General features: G+C 38.5%; 1 protein-coding gene across 12 annotated transcripts in view; it reads left to right on the top strand.

The window, feature by feature from the left end:
- Positions 1–26038, top strand: part of PHLDB2 (pleckstrin homology like domain family B member 2) — a 246202-nt gene that overhangs the window by 184821 nt on the left and 35343 nt on the right. For 9 of the 12 annotated variants that reach the window (XM_040223964.1, XM_040223942.1, XM_040223935.1 and 6 more), the window contains 4 exons: positions 11990–12118; positions 18251–18406; positions 19688–19798; positions 22380–22469. In XM_040223964.1, coding sequence (XP_040079898.1) covers positions 11990–12118; positions 18251–18406; positions 19688–19798; positions 22380–22469 — 486 coding nt within the window. The remainder of the gene's footprint in view (positions 1–11989; positions 12119–18250; positions 18407–19687; positions 19799–22379; positions 22470–26038) is intronic. The other 3 variants (XM_040223953.1, XM_040223915.1, XM_040223927.1) reach the window with 1 other exon arrangement.

The raw sequence follows: 26038 nt of genomic DNA, 5'->3' as shown, positions 1-26038 counted from the left end.
AAAAAAATTTCAGTTTGAGTAAATTCCACTGTTAATATATGGAGAAGATTTCTGCTGCATGTGGCTTCCTTTTTAGGCTTCTCTTTGTTTGAAACCTATAAATAATGGCATTTGATCTTGGTGCCAGAGAGTGAGCTCAAAAAGATATTGTCAGAAATTAAAGTCAGATTAAAAGCTACATATCAATTTCTTGGTTGCCTGCTTGTCAAGATTAAACTGCACATCTTTTTCATGTTTAAGTTTATGTATGTGCCTTTGAGCTCCAGACTTTGAAACAGTAAAGAATCCATTTGAGTAGTGGACATATTTTTCTTTAAAAGCTCAAAACCATATGAAAGCATTGATTGTCTAGTTCTGCTGAACAAGAATATTATGGTTTTCAAAGATTCTGCACTGATATAGCAAGGAACTTTTGTTGGAGGCATCAGGTGTCTTTGTTTTGGTGCTTACTAGTATTTTACTGTTTATGTCAAACTGGAAAGCTTGTGGGACATAGGAACAGGGTATCAGATTCTCTGTGAACCTGTCTGCCTTCCCCATCCGTGTAGTTGTTTGTCTTTGTGTAACCCACATATGACACAGCCTGTAAATTCTACACACAAAAGTGAAGTAAGTTGAGTGAGTGCTAAATCTCATTTTTCAGGGCCAGCTGTGTTATATTCTCCAGACCTAAGGTGGAGATGGAACTCTAGTAACATGGTTGGAAATGAACAAAGAGGAGGCTACTTATATTATTGTTCTTTATTGTTTCCGTCCTATTATTATTTTGAAGAGAGAGGACAGTGGGGGCTTGAAGTATAGAACCAGCTCACACAGCTGTTAGGGGATTAGTTGGTCTCGGAAGGTGGGATTATTGTCTGTCATCACATGGTATGAAAAATGACAGAAACTGGCTTTGGGTGAGAGATTCCGGGGGAGAACGAGGGAAGTGAAAACAGACTGGCCTAGGTGATGTTACTGCATATTCTTGACAACCAAACTCAAATAGAGGCTGAATACCTCTTGGCAGCATCACCGTCTCTCAAATAAAGTTACTCTACTGTTTTATGGCATGGCTATTTCATACCTTCACTCTGTTCAAACTTCTAGTCCAATTTCCTCCCCTTGGCTCTGAGATGATCTCACCACCTACTTCACCACTACTGAGAAATTAGAGCATCTCATCTTCACAAAGAAAGGCTCATGTGTGTGCATGCTAAGTTGCTTCAGTCATGTCTGACTGTTTGTGACCCCACAGGCTGTAGCCCGCCAGACCTCTCTTGTCCATGAGATTCTCCAGCCAAGAAAACTGGAGTGGGTTGCCATGCCCTCTTCCAGGGGATCTTCCTGACCCAGGGATTGAACCTGAGTCTCTTATGTCTCCTGCATTGGCAGGCAAGTTCTTTACCACTACCACCACCTGGGAAGCCCAAGGAAGGCTCTTTTCCCTTCAAAGACTAGTCCCTTTGGATGTACCCAGAGTTACCGTCCCACCGTCTAGAGGTTTTTCAATCCTTCTGTTTCCAGCTCCCCTCATCCACTCCCTCTTTACTGGACCTATACTGCCAATATGCCAACATTATTATTTTTAAAAATTGGTTCAGGATGGGGAACACATGTACACCCATGGCTGATTCATGTGAATGTATGGCAAAAACCACCACAATATTGTAATTATTCTCCAATTAAAATAAATAAATTTAAATTTTAAAAATTATTATTATTTAAAAATAAAGTTCCTTCCAGCGATTATCTTAGCTAGTTTCTCTTCAACATAGCTGAGCTTTTCAAACAGTTTTCTCAGTACGCTGGATGATCTCTTGCTCATTTAACTGTTCCTCCCATTCTTGTCCACTGCTCCATCAGTTGCTCCTGTTCATACTACTGCCTTAGTGCAGCCTAACCCACCTACTGGGTGCTTTTCAGGCCTCTTATGAGCACACTTCTGTTCAGCATTCAAGATAAGGGACAACTCTTTTCCTAGGCACTACCCCCTACCCAGCCCCTTTGCCTCCAGGTACCACACTCTTCTTGCTTTCCTTCTTGTCCTCTTACTTTTCTCTCTGACATTTCCATCTGAGTTCCCCTTGCTTCTTCCTTTGCCTCTGCCCAGCCAGTTGTTAAGAGTGTCTCTGATCTGAACCACCTTCTTTTTTTTTTTTTTTTTAAGCAAGATCAAACTTTCCTAGAAGTTCACAGAAAAATTCCGTGCCCTCTCATTGGTCTGAATTAAGATACATGCCTTGACTCATTCACTTTTTTGTTTAAAAATTGAGGTGTAATTGACATATGATATTATATTAGTTTCAGGTATCAACATAATTATTCAATATTTGTGTACACTGTGGAATGATCTCCACAGTATGTCTAGTTAACACCTGCCATCTCTTGTTGAGAACTCTCTTCTCTTGTATTTTCACATTCTTTTATAGCCATAGCTTCAAATAACCTGTATGCACTGGTGACTGTCAAATGTATGTCTTTAGTCCACAACCTTTTTCTGAACTTCTGACTCATATCCTGTAGCCCAGCTGATATCTCCACTGAGAGGTTTCTCAGGCATTTCCAGCTGAACACCCCGTAACTGAACTCTTGATCTCATCTTTCCCCTTGCCTTCCATACACCTCCCCTACTTCCAATCCTGCTTTTCCTCTAGTTTGCCCACCAGGAAATGGCATCTTTATACACCTATATGCCCAAACAGAAACCTGGAAGTAGATCTTGATATTTCTTTCTCTATCAACCCCACTTATAATTGATTACAATGCTATTTTTCAATTACTTTAACTTCTCTGCATCTCCCCTAATAGCATTCTCTTCAAAATCATCAACATTTCCTTTTGAGTTCCATTTCCCTTTGCTTCCCTTCAGCCCATTTTCTTCACAGCAGCCAGTGTGACTTTTTAAAAATATAAATTAGGTCACATTATTCTGGTTTGTATTCTCCTGTATTTTATATGAACCTAAATTCCTTATCTATCCTGACTATTTCTATTACTTTTCTCCCCTCTTCACATCACTCACATGGTGGCCTTCTTTCCATTTGTTCAAAGATCCACCCCACCCTCTGCCCCTGCCAAGGTCCCTTGCAGATCAGCTTGCCTTGCCTGGCATCTCCTTTCCCATATTCTGTGTCTGGTTGGTTCTGTCTTTCAAGGCTTGAGCTCAGTGTTAGTTTTTCAGAAAAACTCTACCAGCCCTTTCCAGCTCAGATGATACACTCTCTGTTGTTCTATCAGTCCTTTCACAAATCACATTTTATCATTTATATTTGTTTTGGTTTTGTTAGATATGTATTTCCCTCTCTAGCCTGTGAAATAGAGGTAGGCACTGTTACCCACTGTTTATCCAGCTCATAAGAGGTGCCAGAATACCGCCCAGTATTCTTGGGGAATATTGTCCTTGGATCTTCTGCTAACGGCGAGTCCTGGCTGAGTCTGAACAGAAATATGCAGCCAAACACCTGCTTAAGAGCTACGTGCAGCCAAGTTTCAGGACAGCTGGGATGGTCTGTCCAAGTGCTCATGCCAGGCGGCTCGTCAAGCCAGGGCGTAAGACAGAAGAAGGAAGTGGCCTTTACCCTTTTGGATCTCGTTTCCTTTCCCATACACCTGTTGCTGTTGTCAGATATAAACGGTGGAATGAAAAAACCAAAACCTGAAAGATATCCCTGTTGGGCAAACTCCAATTCAGATGTCGGCAGCACATCCTGTAAACCTGGCTCTCATTTTTTGGAGACAAGGCCTGGAGCCATAGGAGAAAAGTTTAATATCACATGAGAGTTCAAATCCTGGTGTGAAATTATCGACATTGTTTCCTTGGCTCTCAAGATCAGAATTTATAATGTTATTTCTTTTAGCTTATTTGGGAACTATCATTCTGTTTTCCGTGCTTAGTATAAATTGATGTATTTCATAGGTGACCACTATTATTATCTATTATTTCATAGGTGACCACTATTATTACTATACTATGCTCACTTGTGTCCGACTCTTTGCAACCCCATGGACTCCATGGAATTCTCCAGGCCATACTGGAGTGGGTAGCCTTTTCCTTCTCCAGGGGATCTTCCTGGATTGAACCCAGGTCTCCTGCATTGCAGGCAGATTCTTTACCTGCTGAGCTACCAGGGAAGCTCAAAATACAAACTACAGACATAATAATATATGGACTTCCCTGGTGGCTCAGAGGGTAAAGCATCTGCCTACAGTGCAGGAGACCTGGGTTCAAAACATAGACAGTCTTTAATTATGTATTTGTTGAATATATATACAATACATACACACATGTATATACATGTATGTGCATGTATGTATATGTGCATATACATATGTGTACACATACACATATGTGTACATATGCATATATGTACAGTACATGTTTGCGGTAGCTCCCTTTCATTGCCCTTATGGGTACCATTGTCAAGCCCATCAGTGTGCCTGTTTTCCAAGTGACTCTGAGCTGAAGGCCGTCTGCCTGTTGTGTTCTCAGACAGCGGCCACATCACATATAGAGTCTCTATGAGCTTGGATGAACCCCAAACAAATAGAAGGATCGGGCTTGAACATAAACTCAAAGGGGATGTTTATTTGAAGCAGTAAGCATAAAGCCATTGTATTTTCTTAGAGCAAGAGAAAGGAGAGAGACTTGTTAACCTCTGCACTGGAAAACTATTTTAGTTTGATGGGCTTGGTGACTGGGAAGCCACCAGAACTGTGAAGCTCAGTTTGGGCAGAGCTGGAACGGCTTCCTTCCCCCAGCGCTTCCGTTCTCTAAAGGCAAAGCATTACTGGACTGCTGGATGTCTTTCTGCATTTGTTTATGTCCATTTCCCTTCTGTCTTTGTCTATTTCTGACAACATAAAAAATTCAGAACTGAAAATAGCTTTTCAGTGTCTCTATTTTTGGATTATCTTCTCATTCCTGACCCTGAGCATATGACAATTAAAAATTAGTTGTACTGAAATTAAATAAAATGGTTAAGGAAAGGCTTTGCTCACATAGTCTTGTTGAAGTCTTTCCTGTCACCCAGATGGGTCATCACAAAGCTCAAACCATCCTTCTGTTTAAAGATCTGTCCTCACACAGATAGATTGTGAGACTTTGTAGCAATCCTGGTCTGCATACTTTTGTAGCCAAACACACTTAAATGTGGGAGCTGAAGCTTAAACCACTCCATGCTATGCAGCGTGTTCCCCAGTGAAATTTCCTTCAATTAGTTGGCTAATTTTTCTATAATAAGCCTCCTATCTTAAGTGGTTAATTGTATTCTCCATTGTCATCTTGCCAAAGTACCTGTTACTTCCTCCCCATCCTTCCTTCTGAGCCAGAAGACTGAGCCTGCCTAGAATTCCATGCAAAGTGTTAATGCCTATTGGGTGCAGAGTCACTGCCAAGTCACAGGCAGTGTTCAGAAGAGACCCAGCCCTTCCCGTGCCTCTTTCTTACATTTCAAAGTTAGCTCCCTGTTTAGAGGAAGTAGAACTATATTGTGGGATTTGGGGATTAAATGAACAGGATTCCAGATTAGGGTGATTTTTTTTTCCTGATGATTGTTTGATTACATAAATGCATAGTGTTCTGATTTTCTAGTGTTTTCTACACTAAACATCCATCAATTGTGCAATTAATATGTCAAAATCAACAGAAAAAAAATCCTCTGAAAATAATATAAGAATGTGCCTCTTAAGAAGGTTTTCAACTTTTCCAGTGTTTTCCACACTAAACATCCATCAATTGTGCAATTAATTTGTCAAAATCAACAGAAAAAAAATCCCCTGAAAATAATATAAGAATGTGCCTCTCAAGAGGGTTTTCAACAATTAGCATCTATGCACATAGGTCCATAATCTTTCCTCTACAATTCTGAACTTTTATAGGGGAAAATATTTTTTTATAAGGTTGGCATCAAAACTTATGGTTGCAAAACTTGACTTGGACTGATATTCACACTTGATATGAATATTCATAAGTAGCAGCAGAAATAAAAGTATATTTGATTATAGGGTATTGCCCCAGACCTCACTGAAAATGCCATACAGTATATGCTTTATAAACTGTGTTACCTCTATTAAATGCAGGATATTCTGAAACCTAGAACACATTTAGCCTTACAAATTTCAGATAAGTGATTTTGGCTCTAAAACAATTGCCTGATCTTGAACCTCTGAGAATGCATGCCTCTCAAACCTCCCCATGTGGTATAGGAACTGGAAGGAAAGAGACTGGAAGGGGTATGGAGAGGACTTTGAATGGGCCATCCTTAAAAATGATGGCTTAGAGGGGGCTTTCCTGGTGGTTCAGTGGTAAAGAATCTGCCTGTAATGCAGGAGACACGGGAGACTTGAGTTTGATCCCTGGGTTGAGAAGATCCCCTGGAGAAGGGCATGGCAACCCACTCCAGTATTCTTGCCTGGAGAAATCCACATGGACGGAAGAGCCTGGTGGACTACAGTTCAGAGACTCTCAGAGAGTTGAACATGACTGAAGTGACTGAGCTCACACCCATGCACCCTTAAAAATGATGGCTTAGAGGGACTTCCCTGGTGACTAAGTGATAGAGCCCACCTGGCGATGCAGAAGACACGGGTTTGATTCCTGGTCTGGGAAGATCCCCACGTGCTGCAGAGCAACTAAACCCTGCTCCACAACTATTAAGCCTGTGCTGTAGAGCCTGGGAGCCTCATCTCCTGAGCCCACACACCCTAGAGCCTCTGCTCCACAACAGGAGGAACCACCGCAATGAGAAGCCCTCGCACTGCATTGAAGAGTGGCCCCTGCTTGCCACAGCCAGAGAAAAGCCCAGCGCAGCCACTAAGAACCAACACAGACAAATATAAATAAAGTGACACATTAAAAAAGTATTAGCTTAGGTATTATGAATTTCAACATGCCTGTGCATCAATTGCAAACTTAACACAGTGTTTCAAGAAACATGGCTTCAGTACCTATTTGTGCTGGATTCTGTGCTGAATACTTTGGAAATTACAAATATGAATCTTAATTTTTCAGAAACCTTTATCAAGCTAATAGGGCTGCCAGATTTAGGGCTGCCAGGGGATCTTCCCAACCCAGGGATCGAGGCAGTCTCCTGCATTGCAGGTGGATTCTTTACTTGCTGAGCCACCAGGGAAGCCCCATCTGAAACATACTTATATTTAAAAGCAGGCTTTCCTCGTAGGTCAGATGGTAAAGAATCCATCTGCAATGCAGGAGACCCGGGTTCAAACCCTGGGTCGGGAAGATCCCCTGGAGAAGGAAATGGCAACCCACTCCAGGATTCTTGCCTGCAGAATCCCATGGACAGAGGAGCCTGGTGGGCAAAGTCAGTGGGAGTTGCAAAGAATCGGACATGACTTAGTGACTAAACTACCACCATACATTTAAAAAATCATTTGTTGTTCATCTTAAGTTCATCTACGTTTAACTGGGTTTCCTCTATTTTATCCGGCAACCCTATAAACTAATGAAGTAGGCATCTTTACAGGGTAAACTCAAACCAAATATTAGTTAGATGTGGTAAAATTATGTTTTTATTGGCATTCAAGAATTTTCTGTGTAGTAGTAAAATTCTAATAGAGGCAGCAAGTTAAATTTCACTTCCTTCCTTTGAGACTACAACTTAGAGAAAATGTATTGTTGTCTTTTAACCAGAGATCTGACAAAATAACATCTTGGATTTTTAAGTTTATTCAAGATTATTGGCAACTCCTGTGTACATGTTCAGATTACTAAGGGTAAATTTATACCTTCTACGAATCATTGGTATGATTAGAAGAGAGTCATTTTACTTCTGATCTTAAAAGTTGTCTTTCCTCTTTGAAAGCATTTTGGATGTTGGAATCTCACAGTTCTTTTGGGGAGAGGGGTTCACTTGAGGCATTTAATCTAAAAGTTAAAACTTTACATTTGGAATGTTACTTATAAGAGAGGACTTTTATACTATGAAGGCAAGGTTCTAAGGTCAAATACCTTCAGAACAAAATTTGATGGATTCTGTATTTTGTCCTAAGTCTTCATCACAGCAATCAAATTTTAGTTCATTTTGTAGTTCTTTGGTTCTCACATTATTCTGGTTGGCTGAATCAGTGATTCTGGTTGCATATGAGAAAACCTGGAGAAGTTTTTTAAATGTTTCATCCCTAGCCTTACAACTCTGGGAGATAGTATATTTAAAAGCTCTCCCAGTGTATTCTAATGTGGTCCGGGCTGATAAGCACAGAACTAGCTAGACTGTACTTCATAGGGACAGTGATCAACTTACCTCTTTCCTCTTTCTCTAGTCCATTTATAAATATTTATTGGCTGAGTGAATGAACAGCTCACTGAGAGTTGAGATGTAGGCTCAACTCTATACAGCACTTTTTACTTTCATTTGCTGGTGAAAAATTTACCTTTGGCCCTGTATACACTTTAGGAACATCAGTCTTCAATATGCAAAATAGGCAGAATCTGGCAATGAATTTATGACCCAACTGGATTTTTGCCAGTCCATGTAGAGAAGACAAGGCAATTGGAAAACAATGGCAGCCAGCCGTGTCTCTAGGGAAGTCATGTTCTGGTCTTTTTTAAATAAATGCCCCCCTATACATCTGCATCTTCCTGGACTGTTCTGATTCCCGAAAGGTTAATCTTATTCTTTCAACAAAGTAATTTAAATTTGTTAAAAATATTTAAAATGCAGTTTAATTCATTTATTTCCTGAAAACGGATTTATGAATCTAAGAAAAAATGAGCTGTCTCCCAATGTGATGTGGCAGCCTGATGGGAGGGGAAATTAGGGGAGAATGGATAAGTGTTTATCTATCTATGGCTGAGTTCCTTCACTGTTCACTGGAAACTGTCACAATATTGTTAATCGGCTATACTCAATAGAGAATAAAAAATTTAAATTAAAAACAGAAAATAGCACTGTGCCTATAGTAATTAGAATAGGTGACGTTACCAGTTTGAATCTGGGGAACGAGGATGATACCTGGTGTTAATATATTACATGTAAAAAGCTAGACTCCCCAAACCCTGGAATGTCATGTAATATGTTCCACTATTTTACCTTCACTTTAGAAGGTGATACTTTCAGCTCTAATCAACCGCTTGCCTAGAGCTAACTTTTCTTTGAAAACTTCCTGGACAATAATTAGAAGAGAGGTGTATGCATTTCTCTCTGGCTCAGCTGTTGGTCTACTGTTGGCTCTTGTAGGAGAGATACCACCTCTGCGGCCCCTGTGATTTATAGCCTGGCCCACCTGTCACTAGTCCCTTTCATCCTTCCCCTCACTTCCTCTGCCCTGGCTTTAGCCCCATTGAGCTTTCGCTCTGAGACCGAGGTAGTGGCCGCAGCACTACTGATAACCACAGAGAAGCCGCAGGCAGTTTTGATGGTGCCTGCTTGCGTAATTCTCGTAACCGCCTCCTTGTATGGAATTGCCAAACCTTTTGAGCACCTCAGAAGAAAGGCACTATGTAGACACAAGGTATGTTTTACTAGTTGTTTATTTCTGCTTATTATTACCAGTTTAAAAATTGAGAGCGTTAGCGGAATAGTTGGGTTATTTCTTTGGAATTAAGACCTGTCTTTTGGGCCTTTTCATATTAGATGTCGTTTCAGTGTTTTCTATCATATATAATTTTAAATCTTAGGGCTTTGCACATTTGCTATTTGATTGGAATAAATAATTTTCTTACTTATTTACCTTTCTGTTTGGAACTGGAATGGGTGCAAATTCTGGTGATACAGTACCTAGAAATAGAACTCTTTGTGGATAATATTCTTTTGCTATGTAATAGGGCAATCTTTGATTTGCAAGTAAGGGAAATAGCACATTTTCTTAGCCAAAAGACAATAAGTGTTCTGTATTGTTGGCTTTATTAAGGGAAAAAATGATTAATTCTGAAGCTAAGGACTAAATCTAGCTGGTACTAGTATATTCAGTTTTCTGTGCGGTAACACTTGAGAATCCTTTATTCTGTGAAGGACACCATTGCTTTTTCTCACTCCTACACAGTGACTGTGCTTAGTGAGCATGCTTCACATTGAAGACTCAGGAAACTTCCTTTCTTTTTTTTTTTTGTGTGTGTGAGATCTTAATTCCCAGACCAGGGATTGAACCTGGGCCCTTGGCAGTGAAAGCACCAAGTCCTAACCACTGAACTGCCAGGAAGTTCCCTTTTAGGAAACTTTCTTTATTGTCTACTAAAGTCTAAGTTTTAGAATCATTTTTAGACTGATATATGAGGTAAGAGTCTCAGTTTTATGACTTCTAGATTTAATCATTTCGAGAAAAAAAGACGCTTTTAAATCAAAATATACATTTCGAAAATGCCCTCAAAATTCTAAAATGTAAGCCAAAAGTGGAGACCCAAGTGCACTGGTGTAGGTATTGATGTCATATAGTTTTAGACTTAAAATATAACATCTTTTATAAAGAATTTACATGTATTTTACATAGGAAATCATGACCATTTGGATGAAGAAATGAAAACAGTATAAATTTATAGGGCTACTTCAAATCTTCATCCTTCAAAAAAATTTTTTTCTGTAATATGCTTGGAAGGCAGCTTTATTTCTACCAAATCAATAGTGAACATAAGAAAGTCAAGTGGTGGTATTTTGCTTATCGAAGGGACAGGGAACAGTGACAGAAGCAAGGAGATGTAAAACAGAATGCAGCTTTTCTGGGAGCACTACTGAGAGTGAGTAACCTAAAGGAGGGCTCCCAGGTGACTCAGTGGTAAAGAATCCGCCTGCAAATGCAGGAGATGCAGGTTTGATCCCCAGGTTGGGAAGATCCCCTGGAGAAGGAAACGGGAACTCACTCTAGTATTCTTTTTTTGTTTTTTACTTTTTTAAAAATATAGATTCCATGGACAGAGGAGCCTAGCGGGCTACAATCCTTGGGGTGGCAAAGAGTCTGATCACACACGCCTCGACTGGTGGTGGTGCTCCCATGCCACTGAAGTGCTTTAGTTTAGGCTGAGTGTGTTACACAAGGGGAGAACTAGATCTGAAAGTTACTTCAAGGGTCCAGAGTATCATAAAAGGAACATAAGATGGGAAAACTGACACTAAACAGACTGGAGCCTTATTTCTCAGTTTAAGAGGCAGCCTTATAAGACTGTGATAGTGTATAACAGTATTTGCCTATTACACCCTGGAAAACATCCAGGGTCACTTTGGAGTGTGTGACTGGGAGGGATGTAGTGCTATCTTCCCTTTTCTCTTCTGTTCTCTGACTCCTTTACTGTTTTCTATAGTCCTCGTTTCAGTCATTTTTTATGTCAGTCTTTGTAGGGAAGTCCTTATCACCACAATAAATGTCACACCTTTGGTGTATCTGAACTGTCTAACAAGTCTTCCTTTTGCTGCTTTGTCAGCCTTGCACTGTTACTAGCTCTCTCAATGTCTGAACTAGATGCTCTCCTTGACAGCAGATTTTCTAGTTGCTTAAACTCTGAGGTTTGCCAAAGAGCTGAAACTGTTCCAGATGACTGGAGTATCAACTTATGCACCTAACATGCCTCTAACCTGAGAACAAAATTTAAATAGTTTCCAAAGTTTGCTTAACACATGCCTTCAGCAAATTGGACTCTGACTGTGCTCAAGGTAAATACTAGCCATCCTTTGTTTGGGTCCCTGGCAAGTGACTCTCTGCGGGGCTATCTTAGGAATTTGGCTGGCATTTCTTTTGTTCTTTGTTCACCATTGACCAATATGACTGTTGCTTCCCCTGCTTTTGTAACATGGTGGCAGGAAGGAAGGGAGGAAGGAAAGACGGGGATCAGGGCCAGCACCCAATGGAGTGGGCTGGGTTTGGAGAATGCAGAAATGGGGCCCCTTGTCTTTACTTCCACTTAGACCTCCTTATCTTAGTCACTAACAAGATATGTTTCTACATTCCTAGGATGTCTGGAGTTTGTGAGTTTGTTTATTTGTGTTATCCATGGGAAATGTTCACTAACGCCTGCTTGGGGTATGAAGGTAACTTCTATTTTCTGATTTCTGAACTTCAGGAGAAGGTAAAGCTTGATGCTGAAAGGGAAAAACTAGAGAGGCTTCAGGAGCTTTACTCCGAGCAGAAGACCCAGCTGGACAATTGTCCTGAGTCCATGAGGGAACAGTTACAACAACAACTGAAGAGGGTCAGTAGCAAACAGGAATGTGCTAGTTGTTTTTTTGTTTTTTGTTTTTTTTTCAATTAAGTTCCACTTACCTTTGACTCCCTCTGTCACATAGCATAAATTTGCATAAACCCTGTTCATTAGATAACGTTTTAAATAGAAATATGCATGCTGACAGTACATATTATTCCTTGCTAATCAGTTATAAAATTCCTTCTTGGAATCCTTCACCTCATTAATAATGCAAAAACATTTCAAGTCCTTCTTTGAAACAAAAGAGAGCTGTCACTGATATGTAACCAACAAGACTGTGGCATTTAAATCAGCTGACATTGTTTCCTGCATTCCATTCTCTGCTGCATCTTGAGTACCAATTTCCCTTGAATTTTTTTTTCCCCCCAGCTTAATTTTATACTCCTGTGCACAGACTTTTCTATTCTCTGGTTTGCTCCCCACCACCACTCATCATTTTGTTTTTCTTTTCCTTTCTTATTCTTAGTGGCATTGAACTCATTAGCATGATCACATAATCAAACAAGACCCAAGATGCAGGGCATTCAATATTCAGGCTTCATAATTTTAAAACATTTTATGCAGCATAGATTTTCTAGTTGAATTTTATCAGGTTGTTCTTCGATCTTTAATATTGGCAGTGATGAAACGACCTTGCTACCTGTCTTCCTAGGTGGATAGTTTTGCAAACACTAGGAAGACCACTTCATATTTCATAGCCTCTAGACAGCTGGGTTGTTTGCTCTAAACAGCAGCCCAGATGGGCTGTGACTATGGGGAGTCAGTCATTAATAGTTCTGGATCTCTAAAGTAAAGGAGTCTAATAGTAATTTGTCCTAAATAAGTAACATTTTATGATTCCACAGGAGTAGGAAAAACTAGTTTTACTCATATTACTATTTTTGTGCCTTCTTGGAAACGGGCAACTTGGTAAAAATCAGTTAAGATAGCATACCCTTGAAAATATTTAAGATGACCTTGAATATAAAAATGTTTGATACCCCTGAGTATCACTAGGTTATGAAAATTTATAGTTGAAGCTTTTCAATGTATTGCACAGATTGAAAGAATCTTTGAGTATAGAAAGACAAGTTAACTACAGCTTAACAATTCTAATATTTGTAATTTATACAATGTTGGATAAAAGAAAATTTCAAAACTGTTTCTTCCCCTTCATTCATTTTATTGTGTACAGCTTAATTTGCTGTAAAAAGATAAAACTTCCTGTCCCTCAGTGTCCCAATTTGCTGAAAGTCTTACGATAAAAATGATTGGAAAAAGAAAAGTATTTGTAAAATTATTTTAGTTTGTACTTTTTTTTAATGTGTTTATGCCAATTCACAAAAGAGATTGGGAAACTGATTTTTTTATATTTGTTTACTATTTTTCAGCTTTCATTATTGCTAAAGATTTTACACAGTCACAGTAGTGCTTTATTTAGAGTCAGAAGCATGGTTATACATTTTGTTCTTCCCTTCCTTTAGTTATCTAGTTATTGCTTGTATTCTTTATAAATATTCAAATAAAAATTGGCAAATTCTATTAATAACGTGGAGTCAAGCATAATATAATTAGTTTGCTTAATCTAGATTCTATAAGATAACTCATAAATTTCTGTATGTTCCAAGGATTTTGACTACAAAAGATGAAAGGAAATGATGCAGACAGCCTATTCCACTAATCGAAGGCAAAGACTCCTTCCTCTTCCTTTCCAAGCAGACTGCAAAATTTTTATCATAAAACCCCTTTCCTTAGGAGAGAAACTGTCTTGTGCTAGCTTCTGTTCACTTGATATTAAGAGAAATACTAATTCTGTTCTCCAGAGATTGGCAATGACCAAAATGACTCTTCATCAGTCCTGTGGCTGAATCAGTAAAAAGTTCACTTATTTCATGAGAAGTCCGTTCATACTGGAGCTTCCTGTGTTATCACAACTCATTTCCCTTCAGACTTCAAACCCTCCAGAATAGCACTTCATTACAGAGCTTTCCTCAAGGCATTTAAGCTAAATTTAATAATGTTGATTTTATTACAACTAATTTCATTAGGTGACAAATCAAACACAAGAGAAAATAAATGAATAGGAAGAAAATAATTTTCTTAGCCTGTATGCAGTCTCAAATATGTGAGCCAAAACTGTAGAATGATTTTGTGCATACAACACTATGGATTTATGACTGGGCTTCTTAACTCCTAAATCATTGCTTTAGAGGCAGAATACAGTTTTCATCCAATGTTGATTTCATGGCCTGTGATTTAATGTAGTTGATAATTGGGCTTACCAATCAAATCATAGAAGTGATATGAGAAAAGAAGCTGAAGATAAATGAGCCTTTCATTTGCCAGCGGAGGCCTGGCTAGGATAGTTTACTTGTGTTTTGATGTTTATTCAGCTGAATGGTTGAGTTTGGTCTCTTGATTTTAAAAAAATTCTATACAGTGATATCTACAATTAGGAGACCTTTTTTGTTTTCCTCACTAGGTCCACAATTAGTTTATCCTTTACTCTTGAATAAGTCATTCAACCTCTATGGCCCTCATTATCCTCATGTATAACATGAGAAGTTTGTACTAGACAATTTTAATTGTCTTTTTTCCAAATTCAAAAAAGTATGCAAAAAAGTTTTTGAATATAGTGCATAAAGACAGAGAAATAGTAACACACTCTTAAAAGTTTAAAACTTGCTTTCAAAGGGCCTTGAGGTGTCATAAAACTATTCTTGTAATATCTCCTGGCCATACCATATCTAGTCCCTTCTTTCAGTTCCTCTACTGAAAGAAAGCAAACAAAGTTGGGCATGTAAACTTCTGCCATGCACGCTGCGTGCTAAGTCGCTTCAGTTGTGTCTGACTCTGTGACGCTATGGACTGTAGCCTGCCAGCCTTCTCTGTCCATAGGATTCTCCAGGCAAGAATCCTGGAGTGGGTTGCCATGCCGCTTCTTTAGGGGATCTTCCTGGAGATCGAAACCATGTCTCTTAAGTCTCCTGTATTAGTAGGCGGGTTCTTCACCACTAGCTACACATTCTCAAAAATGTTATTGGGAAGAAAAAAATGACTTTCACTGAATTTTCTTTAACACATCTGTTTTATTTCCTTTCACACCTGGCCTTTGAACTTGCAGCCAGTAAAGACTTGTCATATTCTTTTAGTGGAGAAGTTTAGTTAAAATTTTCATTCAACTAGTCACACACTTGACTTTGAGTTTCCTGTATATATTATTCTGTGCTCAATTAAACTACTCTTGCCCCTAAATTCCATCTCTTGAATACTTATTATCTAAAATCTTGTAACAGTTTTTTTTTTTCCCTCCCAAATTGTTTTTCTTTCACAGTGTAAGTTTATATCCACACATTTCAACGCTTTAGATAATTTGATCAGATGATTACACCAGAGGAATCTGAGTGCTGAGCCTAGGTTTAATTTTAAACTTTCCTGCCTAATGTGCTATTATTTTCATACAGTAGTTTAAATATTTACTAAAAATAAATTAGTGACTTTGTGACCTTCATGTGGTTAAAATAACACATGTTGCATATTAACCAGATGTGGGCAAGCAATTTACTAGCGTAGTGTATATATTGTGAGCCATATGCCCACTTTGAGTGAAGATTCTTTATAAATGAAAAAAAAAGAAACCTTATTAAAATTTTTGTCTCAATAACCTTTAGCCACAGGCTAGGTTTAATTGAAAGTCTTTAAAAACTTGAATATGGAAGCTTCTGTGAATAAATTTATCACTGATGTTTTAAGACTGCAGATATTTTGTTTTAAGACATAACATTAGAATTACATCTTAATTCCTTTAGTAACAACTAGATTTGGTCCAAATTCATTAATTCTTGTAGAAGTTATAAGCATGAAATCTCTTATAAATTTGAAATATCACCCAGTTACTTGAAATCAAAACTGCTCTACATTTGGCCAATTAAAATGTAAAGAAGTTTTGAGAAATGCTGAATGTGTTTTTCACCTTGTTTTTTCTGTTCTTAGGCTTTGAGAATCCACTGTCTGTGCTGGCATAATAATCCTGTTGCTATAGTGCTTGTTGTAATTTCATGGTAGCTAATAGTCCTTTTGTGAATCATCCCCAGAATAAAATTGATTCCAGAAGATAAAAAAATATTTCATTTAATTAAAAGATTTAATTTATCTCTTACATGAAAATCAGAAGAGGGGGTAGTGTGTTTAAATACTGGTAATAGACCTAATTTATCACAGATTTATCCAACTCTTTTTTTTTTAAATTTGAACAAAATCTGTACTTTAGTTAATAACACTGTGTCACATTTATTTTCCTGTTTTTTTAAACCAAGATAGTATTTCTTTATATTCTCGGAACTGAATTAGAAGATTCAATCCTCATTCAATTTTTTAAAAATCATTAAGATAATAAACTTTCTAGACACAGCAGTGATACTAGGTGCCAAAATACATGAAACTATATCAAAGTTTTGAATAAGTATAAATTAGAAATCTAGTATTCTATTCTTAACAAGTCAAACAAGTGGAACCAAAATGTCATAAGTTTTTTAGCTAGGCAAAAATTCATGTTTTCTAAAATATATATATCATATTATACATACATACTATATATGTGTGTGTATGTGTGCGCACACGCACATATACAAAAGGTTTTCTACTATGCTTGATAAAGGGTTGAGAAAGAACAACACAAAATCCAACTCTTTTTAATGTGTTGATTGAAAAAAATGCCCTGGCACTTAGAGCTATGAGTCACATAGCCCAGCTGCCTGCTTTGTGGGGGGTCATTAATTATTCATAAATTGTATACTTAAAAAGAATCTTCTATACATACCACATTTTATGGTTCTGTCAAAGGCTCCCAAAATCAGGAGGCTTTTTGTTTTCTCTAAGTAAATGGGAGAACAATTCATACCACGTGCACCAGACTCTGCTCAGGTCCAGTCTCACTCCTGTCTTCAGACATCTCATAGGTTGGAGAACGACTCTTCTAGACTGACTTTTAGGATTTCTGTTTGTTCTTAAATGTCCTGAAGATTATTCCTAGACTAGCACTGCTTAACCTTTGGAGTCAGTCTTTGTGCTTTATGAACACTGTGGTTCCTACTCTTGCTAGTAAAAAGGTTTGTAAACAATTTTAAGAGGTTGACAGAAGCCCATGTAAGAACACCAGTCTTCAAATGTTTTTGATGACTTCTCCCTTCACTAAAATTACTTGAGCATGCATTCCTATATGTACATACATATAGGTCATATAATGTTATCAATACATGTATTATATGTATTGTATGCATGCTCTAAATATATATAGTCATTTAAAATAATCTCACATGTTACTTTACCTGTATGTACATCAGAGAACATTGATTGAGAAATTGTAAAAGAAAAGGAAAAACTAAAAATAAATATAAAGAAGGTCTAATATTTCTTCCTCACATCCCAGTGCCTTGTGTTATATGCCATTTGGGGTACATATATTCCTCTTAGAGACCTCTGATCTGTTACATATGCCAACTTTTAAATCTTTTTTTTTAAGGTTTATTTTTAAAATATATTTCTTTTTAGCTGAAGGATAATTGCTTTATAATATTGTGTTGGTTTCTGTAATACATCAACATGAATCAGCCATAGGTATACATAGGTCCCCTCCCTCTTGAACCTCCCTCCTACCTCCCACCCTATCCCACTGAATCTTTTATTTTTTATAGTAAGCAACTTTGGAATATTGAATTTAGTCTTTATGCTAAAGTCTGATTTCATCTGGAAGTTGGTGAAAAATAAGTTTCTCAAGAGATTATGTCACACCTTTGGTCTGCAGATAATGTTTAGGTTATTTGTTGCATTCTTTTTATATTTCATGATCCATTTTAAAGCCACCTGGTAGAGTTAAAGCAAGAATTCCTACAGCCAAAGAACACTCTAAAATCAATGCTGAAATAAATGCCCCCCTCCCACCGCTACCACAGTCCCTTTCAGTTTCATCCTAGTCACCTCTCTGGAGTTTAACTCCAAAGAGATGATTATCATGTTCTAATCCTGGTCAGTGTTGTAACTGGAAAGATATTTTGGAGTTTCTGCTTTTATTAATTTTTTCTTCATGTTAAGAAGGCTGCAGCCAATCTCGTGTGTCTTGTTTTCATTCCCTTTTCTCCAAAGGATGCCGACCTACTGGATGTTGAGAGCAAACACTTTGAAGACCTGGAATTCCAGCAGCTTGAGCGTGAAAGCCGTCTAGATGAGGAAAAGGAGAACCTGACCCAGCAGCTCCTGCGTGAAGTGGCTGAGTATCAACGGAACATTGTTACTAGAAAGGTATTTTTACCAGGTGTTGTTCAATGTGGAAAGTCAAAATATATATACCCCTTGCTGTGAGACGATAGTGATTGTTAATATAGCTATAGCATGTGTCCATCTGTTCATATATCTGTTATATCTGAATATCTTTGTGTGTTTTGTTACATTTGGCAGATTATGGAGGCTGCCACGTGCATGCCAACTGATGCTCCAAACTAGATAAAGTGAGACTTGGTATAGTTAGTGTTACCTGATGCTGGAGATGTATGTATGAATGTCTGATTCTTTTATGTGAACACCAAGGTACAGAAAATCAGAAATCTAGATATTTATTTTAAATTACTTGCTTTTGCAATCATAGTAACTTGATTTAAAATAATTTGTTGAAAAGTCTTTTGGAATTTCTGTTTCCAGACCCAGTAGTTTTCAAAGCTGGCTGATAGCTTATTACTATTAGAAGCAGCCTTGAGGAATGGTATGCAAGTGACTGCTTCCACCCAACCCTGAGCACCCAGATGTCGAGTCCAGAATTCATCTCTTGTTCCAAAATTTATAATCTTCACCCCAGTGCTCTGTAGTAAACTGATAAAATTGAGGGAAAGGACAATGGAGAAGGTGACACTTTCAGTTTAAACAAGAAATTCCATTGTTTTTCTTCCCATGAGGCGTCTCCTAAAGTGAAGTCAGAAATTCATTTATGTTCTAAAACAAGATTTCCCATTGACTTATGAATACTTGAAATAGATTCCAAATCACTTGGTCTTAGGTAAAGAAAAGCCTTGAGCTTGTGAGTTCAAAGAAACTGCTTCACAGTCTGGATAATAATAACTGCGTACCTAACATTGGGTGGGCTTCCCTGGTACTCCGCTGATAAAGAATCTGCCTGTGGTGCAGGAGACCCCATTTTGATTCCTGGACCAGAAAGTTCCCCTGGAGGAGGGGTAGTCTATCCACTCCAGTATTCTTGGGCTTCCCTGGTGGCTCAGATGGAAAAGAATCCACCTGTACTGTGGGACACCTGAGTTCGATCCCTGGGTTGGGAAGATCCCTTGGAGGAAGGCATGGCAACCCACTCCAGTATTCTTGAGTGGAGAATCCCCATGGACATAGGAGCCTGGCGGACTACAGTCCGTGGAATCACAAAGAGTCAGACATGACTGAGCGACTAACCACACCTAATATCAATGAAATATGGTCACTGCACTTCTAGTTATAAACACTTCTTCCTTTTCCAGGACAGGCAACAAACCCTTAGGTGTCTAATGTACATCTTTCTATGGTTGATTTTTTTCCCTCCAGGAAAAAATTTCTGCATTGAAAAAGCAAGCTAATCACATTGTCCAGCAGGCTCAAAGAGAACAAGATCATTTTGTGAAAGAAAAGAATAATTTAATAATGATGCTGCAGAGAGTAAGTATTTCTTTTCAGCACTGGTGAGAGCAAAACACAGGTTCCAGTTCAGGGAAAGTAGCTTCCATCAAACTAACTGCCTTTTAATGAATGAATTATAATATAAGGAAGGCTTTTTTATATACATCTTTATTTAATCTTCCACATTAATAAACTGATGCTCTGAATGATTAACTGTAATTCAGAAATAAGCAAAGACATTTTCTTCATGTTTTTTCCACAGCGTGGGAATCCAAACTATGGCTAATCTGTATGTTTTCTGATTTTCTTATTAAAAAAAATCTTATTTTTCATCAAATAGGTTAAACGTATTCTGCTCTTTTTACTGTTCTCAGACATTTTGGCTCAGTTGCTCTGGTGTTTTAAACTCTAATTATTTGCATATGGGTCTTCTTGGCAAATGCCACACTGGATTTTGGCTTAATCGGTGAGGTGAATGCCCCATGTGGGTATGGCAAGGTCATCCTCATCACAGGGACTGTGTCCCCATCCACCCAGCTTCTAACATGCTCCATGTAAAGGGTTTCTTTTGTCCAAACTGCAGCCTAATTTTCTGACATAAACTCTTAATTTCAGGGATAAGACACAAAAAATTAAAGTTGATGGGGCTAGTCTCAGGACTGGGCCTTGCATGCAGGCCACTTAGAAATGGGGCATTTGGGATCATAAAAATATGAGATGGACTCAGAGTGGAGTGCAGGAGAGAACAAATCTCAAATGATGGATTAAAGACAATGCGGCACCATGGTCCCATCTAGAAGAAATGGAGTTGGAGCACTTATTCCCATCTTTACAGCTTAGCCATTTTCAGGTTGAGAAGAGAAAATTGGCCCTTTACATGCAATCATGAGTTCACTTACAGTGCCTCTGCAGCCCACGTGAATCCCTGTCAGTTCCCCTCCTCCTGCTTCTTTAGCACCTGGACATTGCCAGTTGACGTTGGACTTTCCAACCCTATCCTCTGCTCTGGGGGTGAACTCTGGTGCTGTTAGGCTCCTCACCACCTTTTGCACACAAGATTCAAAGGCACAGCTTAAATTAGATTGTGTAACATATAATATTTAAGTAGTTGCTGAAATTTTGGCAAAAAAAGAAAATCTCTCAGTGATAGATTTTTAATGGATAAGCACAAGGTAGAAATAAGATCTCCTCATTAAAATATATAATTCTGTTGTAAAAACTATGTCTTAAGATTTTTGTTTTCCCAAATTGACCTATAGCTACACCTCAACCCCAATAAAAATTCCAGTGACACTAAAATTTGCAGTTGATCTTCATTATTCACAGGGTCCATATTTGTGACTCTGCCTAATCACTAACCTTTGTAACCCTAAAATCAATACTTGTCACGCAGTCATTGATGGACAGGTGAGCACAGAACAGTGAAAATTTTGAGTCACTCAATGGACGTTCATATTCTCAGCTGAGGCTGAACAAGACAGTGCTCTGCCTTCTTGTTTTGCTCTCATGCTATAAACAAATGTCCTTTTTGTAGACCATTTGGTGCCATGTTTTCATGTTTTTGTGCTTTTCATTGGTGATTTTGCTGTTTCAAATGCCTCACAAGTGCTAAAGTATTGGCTGGTGTTCTAAGGGCAGGACGGTTGTGATGTGCCTCACGGTGAAAATACATCTGTTAGATAAACAGCTTTCAGGCAGGAACTATAGTGCTGTTGGCTATGAGTTTAATGTTAATAATCAACATTGTCTATTAAATAAGATGTCTTTAAATGGAAACACACATTAAGACAGTTATGTAGTGATCAGTTGATGAAAATATTATGACCAGATGCCCACAGCAACCCAACCTTATATTTCCCTTTGGAACAGTGGGTCAGTATTCGCTACTTCAGTGTTTGTGGCAACATTATAGAAGGTAATCACTGCAGATAATGGGAATCGAATGTACATGAAAATGTAAAGGGCATAGCATGGTCAAGATAACTTGGAACAAGAACAAAGTTGGAGGATTTATACTATTTGACTTCAAGTTTCACTGTAAAGCTATAGCATTTAAGAGGGTGTGGTGCTGGCATACAAATAGACATATAGATCAGAGGAACCGAACAGAGTCCAGAAATAAACTCACATATACTGTCTATTGATTTTTGAGAAAGGTTCCAAGACAATCCAGAGGGAAAGGAAAGTCCAGCATATGGTGCTGGATCAACTGGGCAAACATGGAAAACAATGAATCTCAACACTGTTTATCCTCATATCATGCATGTAAATTAATTGGAGACAGATTATAGACCTAAACATAAAAATTAGCAAGATAAAGTTTCTAGAAAATACAGGTGGGCAAGTATACCTTCATGGCCTCAGAGTAAACAAAGATTTCTTAAAGAGTAAATGACAAAAAAACTTGTATACAGAATATATTAGAAACTCCAAAACTCAAAAATAGTAAACAACCAACAAATAAAAATTTAAAAAACAGACAAAAGGCTGCAGTTGAAACATTTCACAAAAGTTATGTGAAGTTATGTGAAGAGCCAATAAGTCCCATGAAAGAGTGGCATTGTTAGTCATCAGGAAAATACAAAGTTGACTCAGCTTAATAGATTTTGTGTTCCTTCAGGAAAAGGAAAATCTTTGTAATTTGGAAAAGAAATACTCCAGCCTCTCTGGGGGGAAAGGGTTTCCTGTCACCCCCAATACTCTGAAAGAGGTAAGCTGTGATTTTACATGTCCACTCGTTATCACCTTAGAACTCAGGAGATGTGCCTCAGTTTTCTGGGATTAGCTCACTGGGAAACAGGAACTGAAGTGACTTGTGAAAGCACTCAGTGCTCTGAGGTTTTCCTGCCTTTCCTGATTTATGCTTTGAGAATTTCAGGGATTATCTTTACGTCTGATGCAGATGCTCTGTGTGTGTGTGTGTATGTGTGGGTACACTTTGCTTAATAGTGATGTGGGTTACTTTGGGGTTTCAAACATTTAGGATCCAAACCCAAACTAGTCTTAATAGCTCTTCTTTCCTCTTGCATTTTCCTTTCTCAGTTTCTCATCTTTCCTACTTTCTTCTCTTTTTCCTACGTCTTCTGGAACGTGAAAAGCCCCAAACATCTCTGCCCTTTTCTCCCAGTGTTGTCTGGGTTATTTTGCCCTAAATTGGAAAAATCCTGTTTACATTAAGCTGTACACCCTCTTTATCCCAAACGTTCATCTTTCCCAAGACCCCGTCACCGCTCTTTCCCAAATATCTTTTTATAGAGCTACACTGCTATAATGGTAAAAATATTTTAACTCTAATTTGGAAAATTAGAACCCTGACCAGAAAGAAATAGTTTTCTTGATCTTTTTTTTTCAAAAAGCTAAAGAAAAAGCTTGCTTATGCATAAAATTTTTCGTAATAGCAAAAACCACTTTATAAACTGCTTTAAAAAAGCAGTAAAGTTAGGAATTCCTTCATAGAAAATATTTTCTCTGTGTGTGTGTGTATATATATATATGTGTGTGTGTGTGTGTGTGTGTGTGTGAAGTAAATGCTCATCACATAACAGGTATGACTGATACGTACTTTGGAAGCATTTTGTGAACTGTTTCCACAAAAGCTTTATTAGACCATTCAGTTATGGAGTTTCTCTCCATTATTTAGAACACAGGCTGGCAGATTCACTGCAAAAAGGATGCTTGTGAATGGAGTGTAGAGGAATAAGATTATGTCAGTGAGGTGGGCAGGGGCTGGCTCTTGTGAGTCATGTTAAAGAAATATGGTTTATTTTATGTGGATGGGAAGCCACTGAGTGGTTTTAAGCAGGGAGGTGACGTTATTTGAGATCCATTTGTTAAAGATCATTCTGAGCTGCTCTACTGGATTATAAAGAGTTGCTGGAAAACCAGTGTGGCAGTGATTGTAGTATAAGTTGGAGGTGCTGCTACTGCTGCTAAGTCACTTCAGTCGTGTCCGACTCTGTGTGACCCCACAGACGGCAGCCCAGCAAGCTCCCGCGTCCCTGGGATTCTCCAGGCAAGAACACTGGAGTGGGTTGCCATGTCCTTCTCCAATGCATGAAAGTGAAAAGTGAAAGTGAAGTCGCTCAGTCGTGTCTGACTCTTCACGACCCCATGGACTGCAGCCTACCAGGCTCCTCCATCCATGGGATTTTCCAGACAAGAGTACTGGAGTGGGGTGCCATTAGTGACTTGAATTTGAACAAATAAAGAAAGATGGACAGAACCAGCTAGATGCGGAAATGCTTTGGAGGTAGAGCTGACAGTTCTTGCTGACAGATTGGATGTGGAGGTGACGGACGTTAAGGGCGTTGTCAGGAATGCTGCTGGTAAAAGTTCCAGTTTGGATAATGAGGTGGATGGTGAGTAGCTGCTACTGAGATGGAGAAGACTGGGGAAAGAATAGATTTAAGTAGAAAGGTATGCAGTTTGACTCTGGATATGAGTTTGCAGGGCTTGTGGCTTCCAAATGCATTAGATAGGGTCTAATGGGAAATAGATGGGGAAACAGTGGAAACAGTGTCGGACTTTATTTGTTGGGCTCCAAAATCACTGCAGATGGTGACTGCAACCATGAAATTAAAAGACGGTTACTCCTTGGAAGAAAAGTTATGACCAACCTAGATAGCATATTCAAAAGCAGAGACATTACTTTGCCAACTATGGTCCGTCTAGTCAAGGCTATGGTTTTTCCAGTGGTCATGTATGGATGTGAGAGTTGGACTGTGAAGAAGGCTGAGCGCCGAAGAATTGATGCTTTTGAACTGTGGTGTTGGAGAAGACTCTTGAGGGTCCCTTGGACTGCAGGGAGATCCAACCAGTCCATTCTGAAGGAGATCAACCCTGGGATTTCTTTGGAAGGAATGATGCTAAAGCTGAAGCTCCAGTACTTTGGCCACCTCATGTGAAGAGTTGACTCATTGGAAAAGACTCTGATGCTGGGAGGGATTGGGGGCAGGAGGAGAAGGGGACGACAGAGGATGAGATGGCTGGATGGCATCACTGACTCCATGGACGTGAGTCTGAGTGAACTCCGGGAGTTAGTGATGGACGGGGAGGCCTGGCGTCACAAAGAGTTGGACACGACTGAGCGACTGAACTGAACTGAACTGAAGGTCTCTTTACCTCTTAGAAGAGTCAGATCTTTCCCTTTCTATTAAAGAGTTACTCTTTTTCTCTGCAGCCCTCCTGTTGTTGAAAGCCCATTGGGGTTTTGACTGTATCTGTGCGTCTGCAACTATCATGTCTGTCGTGTGGCTGTGTGCTCGCTCATGTCTAGCAGACTTGGCTCAGAAGATGTTTTAATTTTCTTTCTTTCTCCCCCCAACTCTCTCATTCTCTCTCTTTTTTTAAAGAATGATGAATTTATATCCAACTCTTTTAAATAAGTCTCACTTTTGAAAAATGACATACATTTTAAAGCAGTTAATTAGGTTATTACAGTTATTAGGTTATTACAGTTATAATAGGTTATTATATGAATCATATAGGAATCAAATTTTGGTTTTGAAAGATTCTACCAACTTAGCAAAAGAATAACTCAAGTTGCTACTCTTCATTCTCATTATCAAAGATAAAATAAATTTGACAACCCAATTTTCAACTTCCTTTCTTCAATTTAAATTATAAAACTTTACATACTATCTATTGTCCCTTTCTGAAGTGCAGAACTAAATTCAGCAGCATTTTGATATCTTCAATTTATGAACCGTCAACTCTGATTTTCTCTACTTTGTCAGAATTATAAACTCTCAGTGAAAACCTTTTTTTCCCGTTTGGGATTTTTGCTTCACCAGCATAACAATATCTTACCTTTCCTGGAGCCACTGTCTGAAAAGATTGATAGACAAGTAGAACTCAAATATTAAATTTAACACAATTTACTTTTAAAAGAGAGATGCTAATTTATACCCTTTATTCTTTTTTCATACTATTTTATTCATCTAGTGAAAATATGAATGGTCTGTAAATTACTTTCCATGGTAATTTACAAGGGCCTTTTCTTTTTTTTATAGCATTTTTTAAAATAAATTTTTATTTTTACTTTATTTTACTTTGCAATACTGTATTGGTTTTGCCATATATTGACATGAATCCACCACGGGTGTACATGCATTCCCAAATACGAACCCGCCTCCCACCTCCCACCCCATAACACCTCTCTGGGTCATCCCCGTGCACCAGCCCCAAGCATCCTGTATCCTGCATCGGACATAGACTGGCGATTCATTTCTTACTACAAGGGCCTTTTCCTCAAATATCAATTCAGAAATTTTATTTCTC

This window comes from Oryx dammah, unplaced genomic scaffold (assembly GCF_014754425.2).
Source record: "Oryx dammah isolate SB20612 unplaced genomic scaffold, SCBI_Odam_1.1 HiC_scaffold_2, whole genome shotgun sequence".
Taxonomy (NCBI): Eukaryota; Metazoa; Chordata; class Mammalia; order Artiodactyla; family Bovidae; genus Oryx; species Oryx dammah.
The sequence above is the reverse complement of the archived record's forward strand: the minus strand, read 5'-3'. Positions and strand labels throughout refer to the sequence as shown.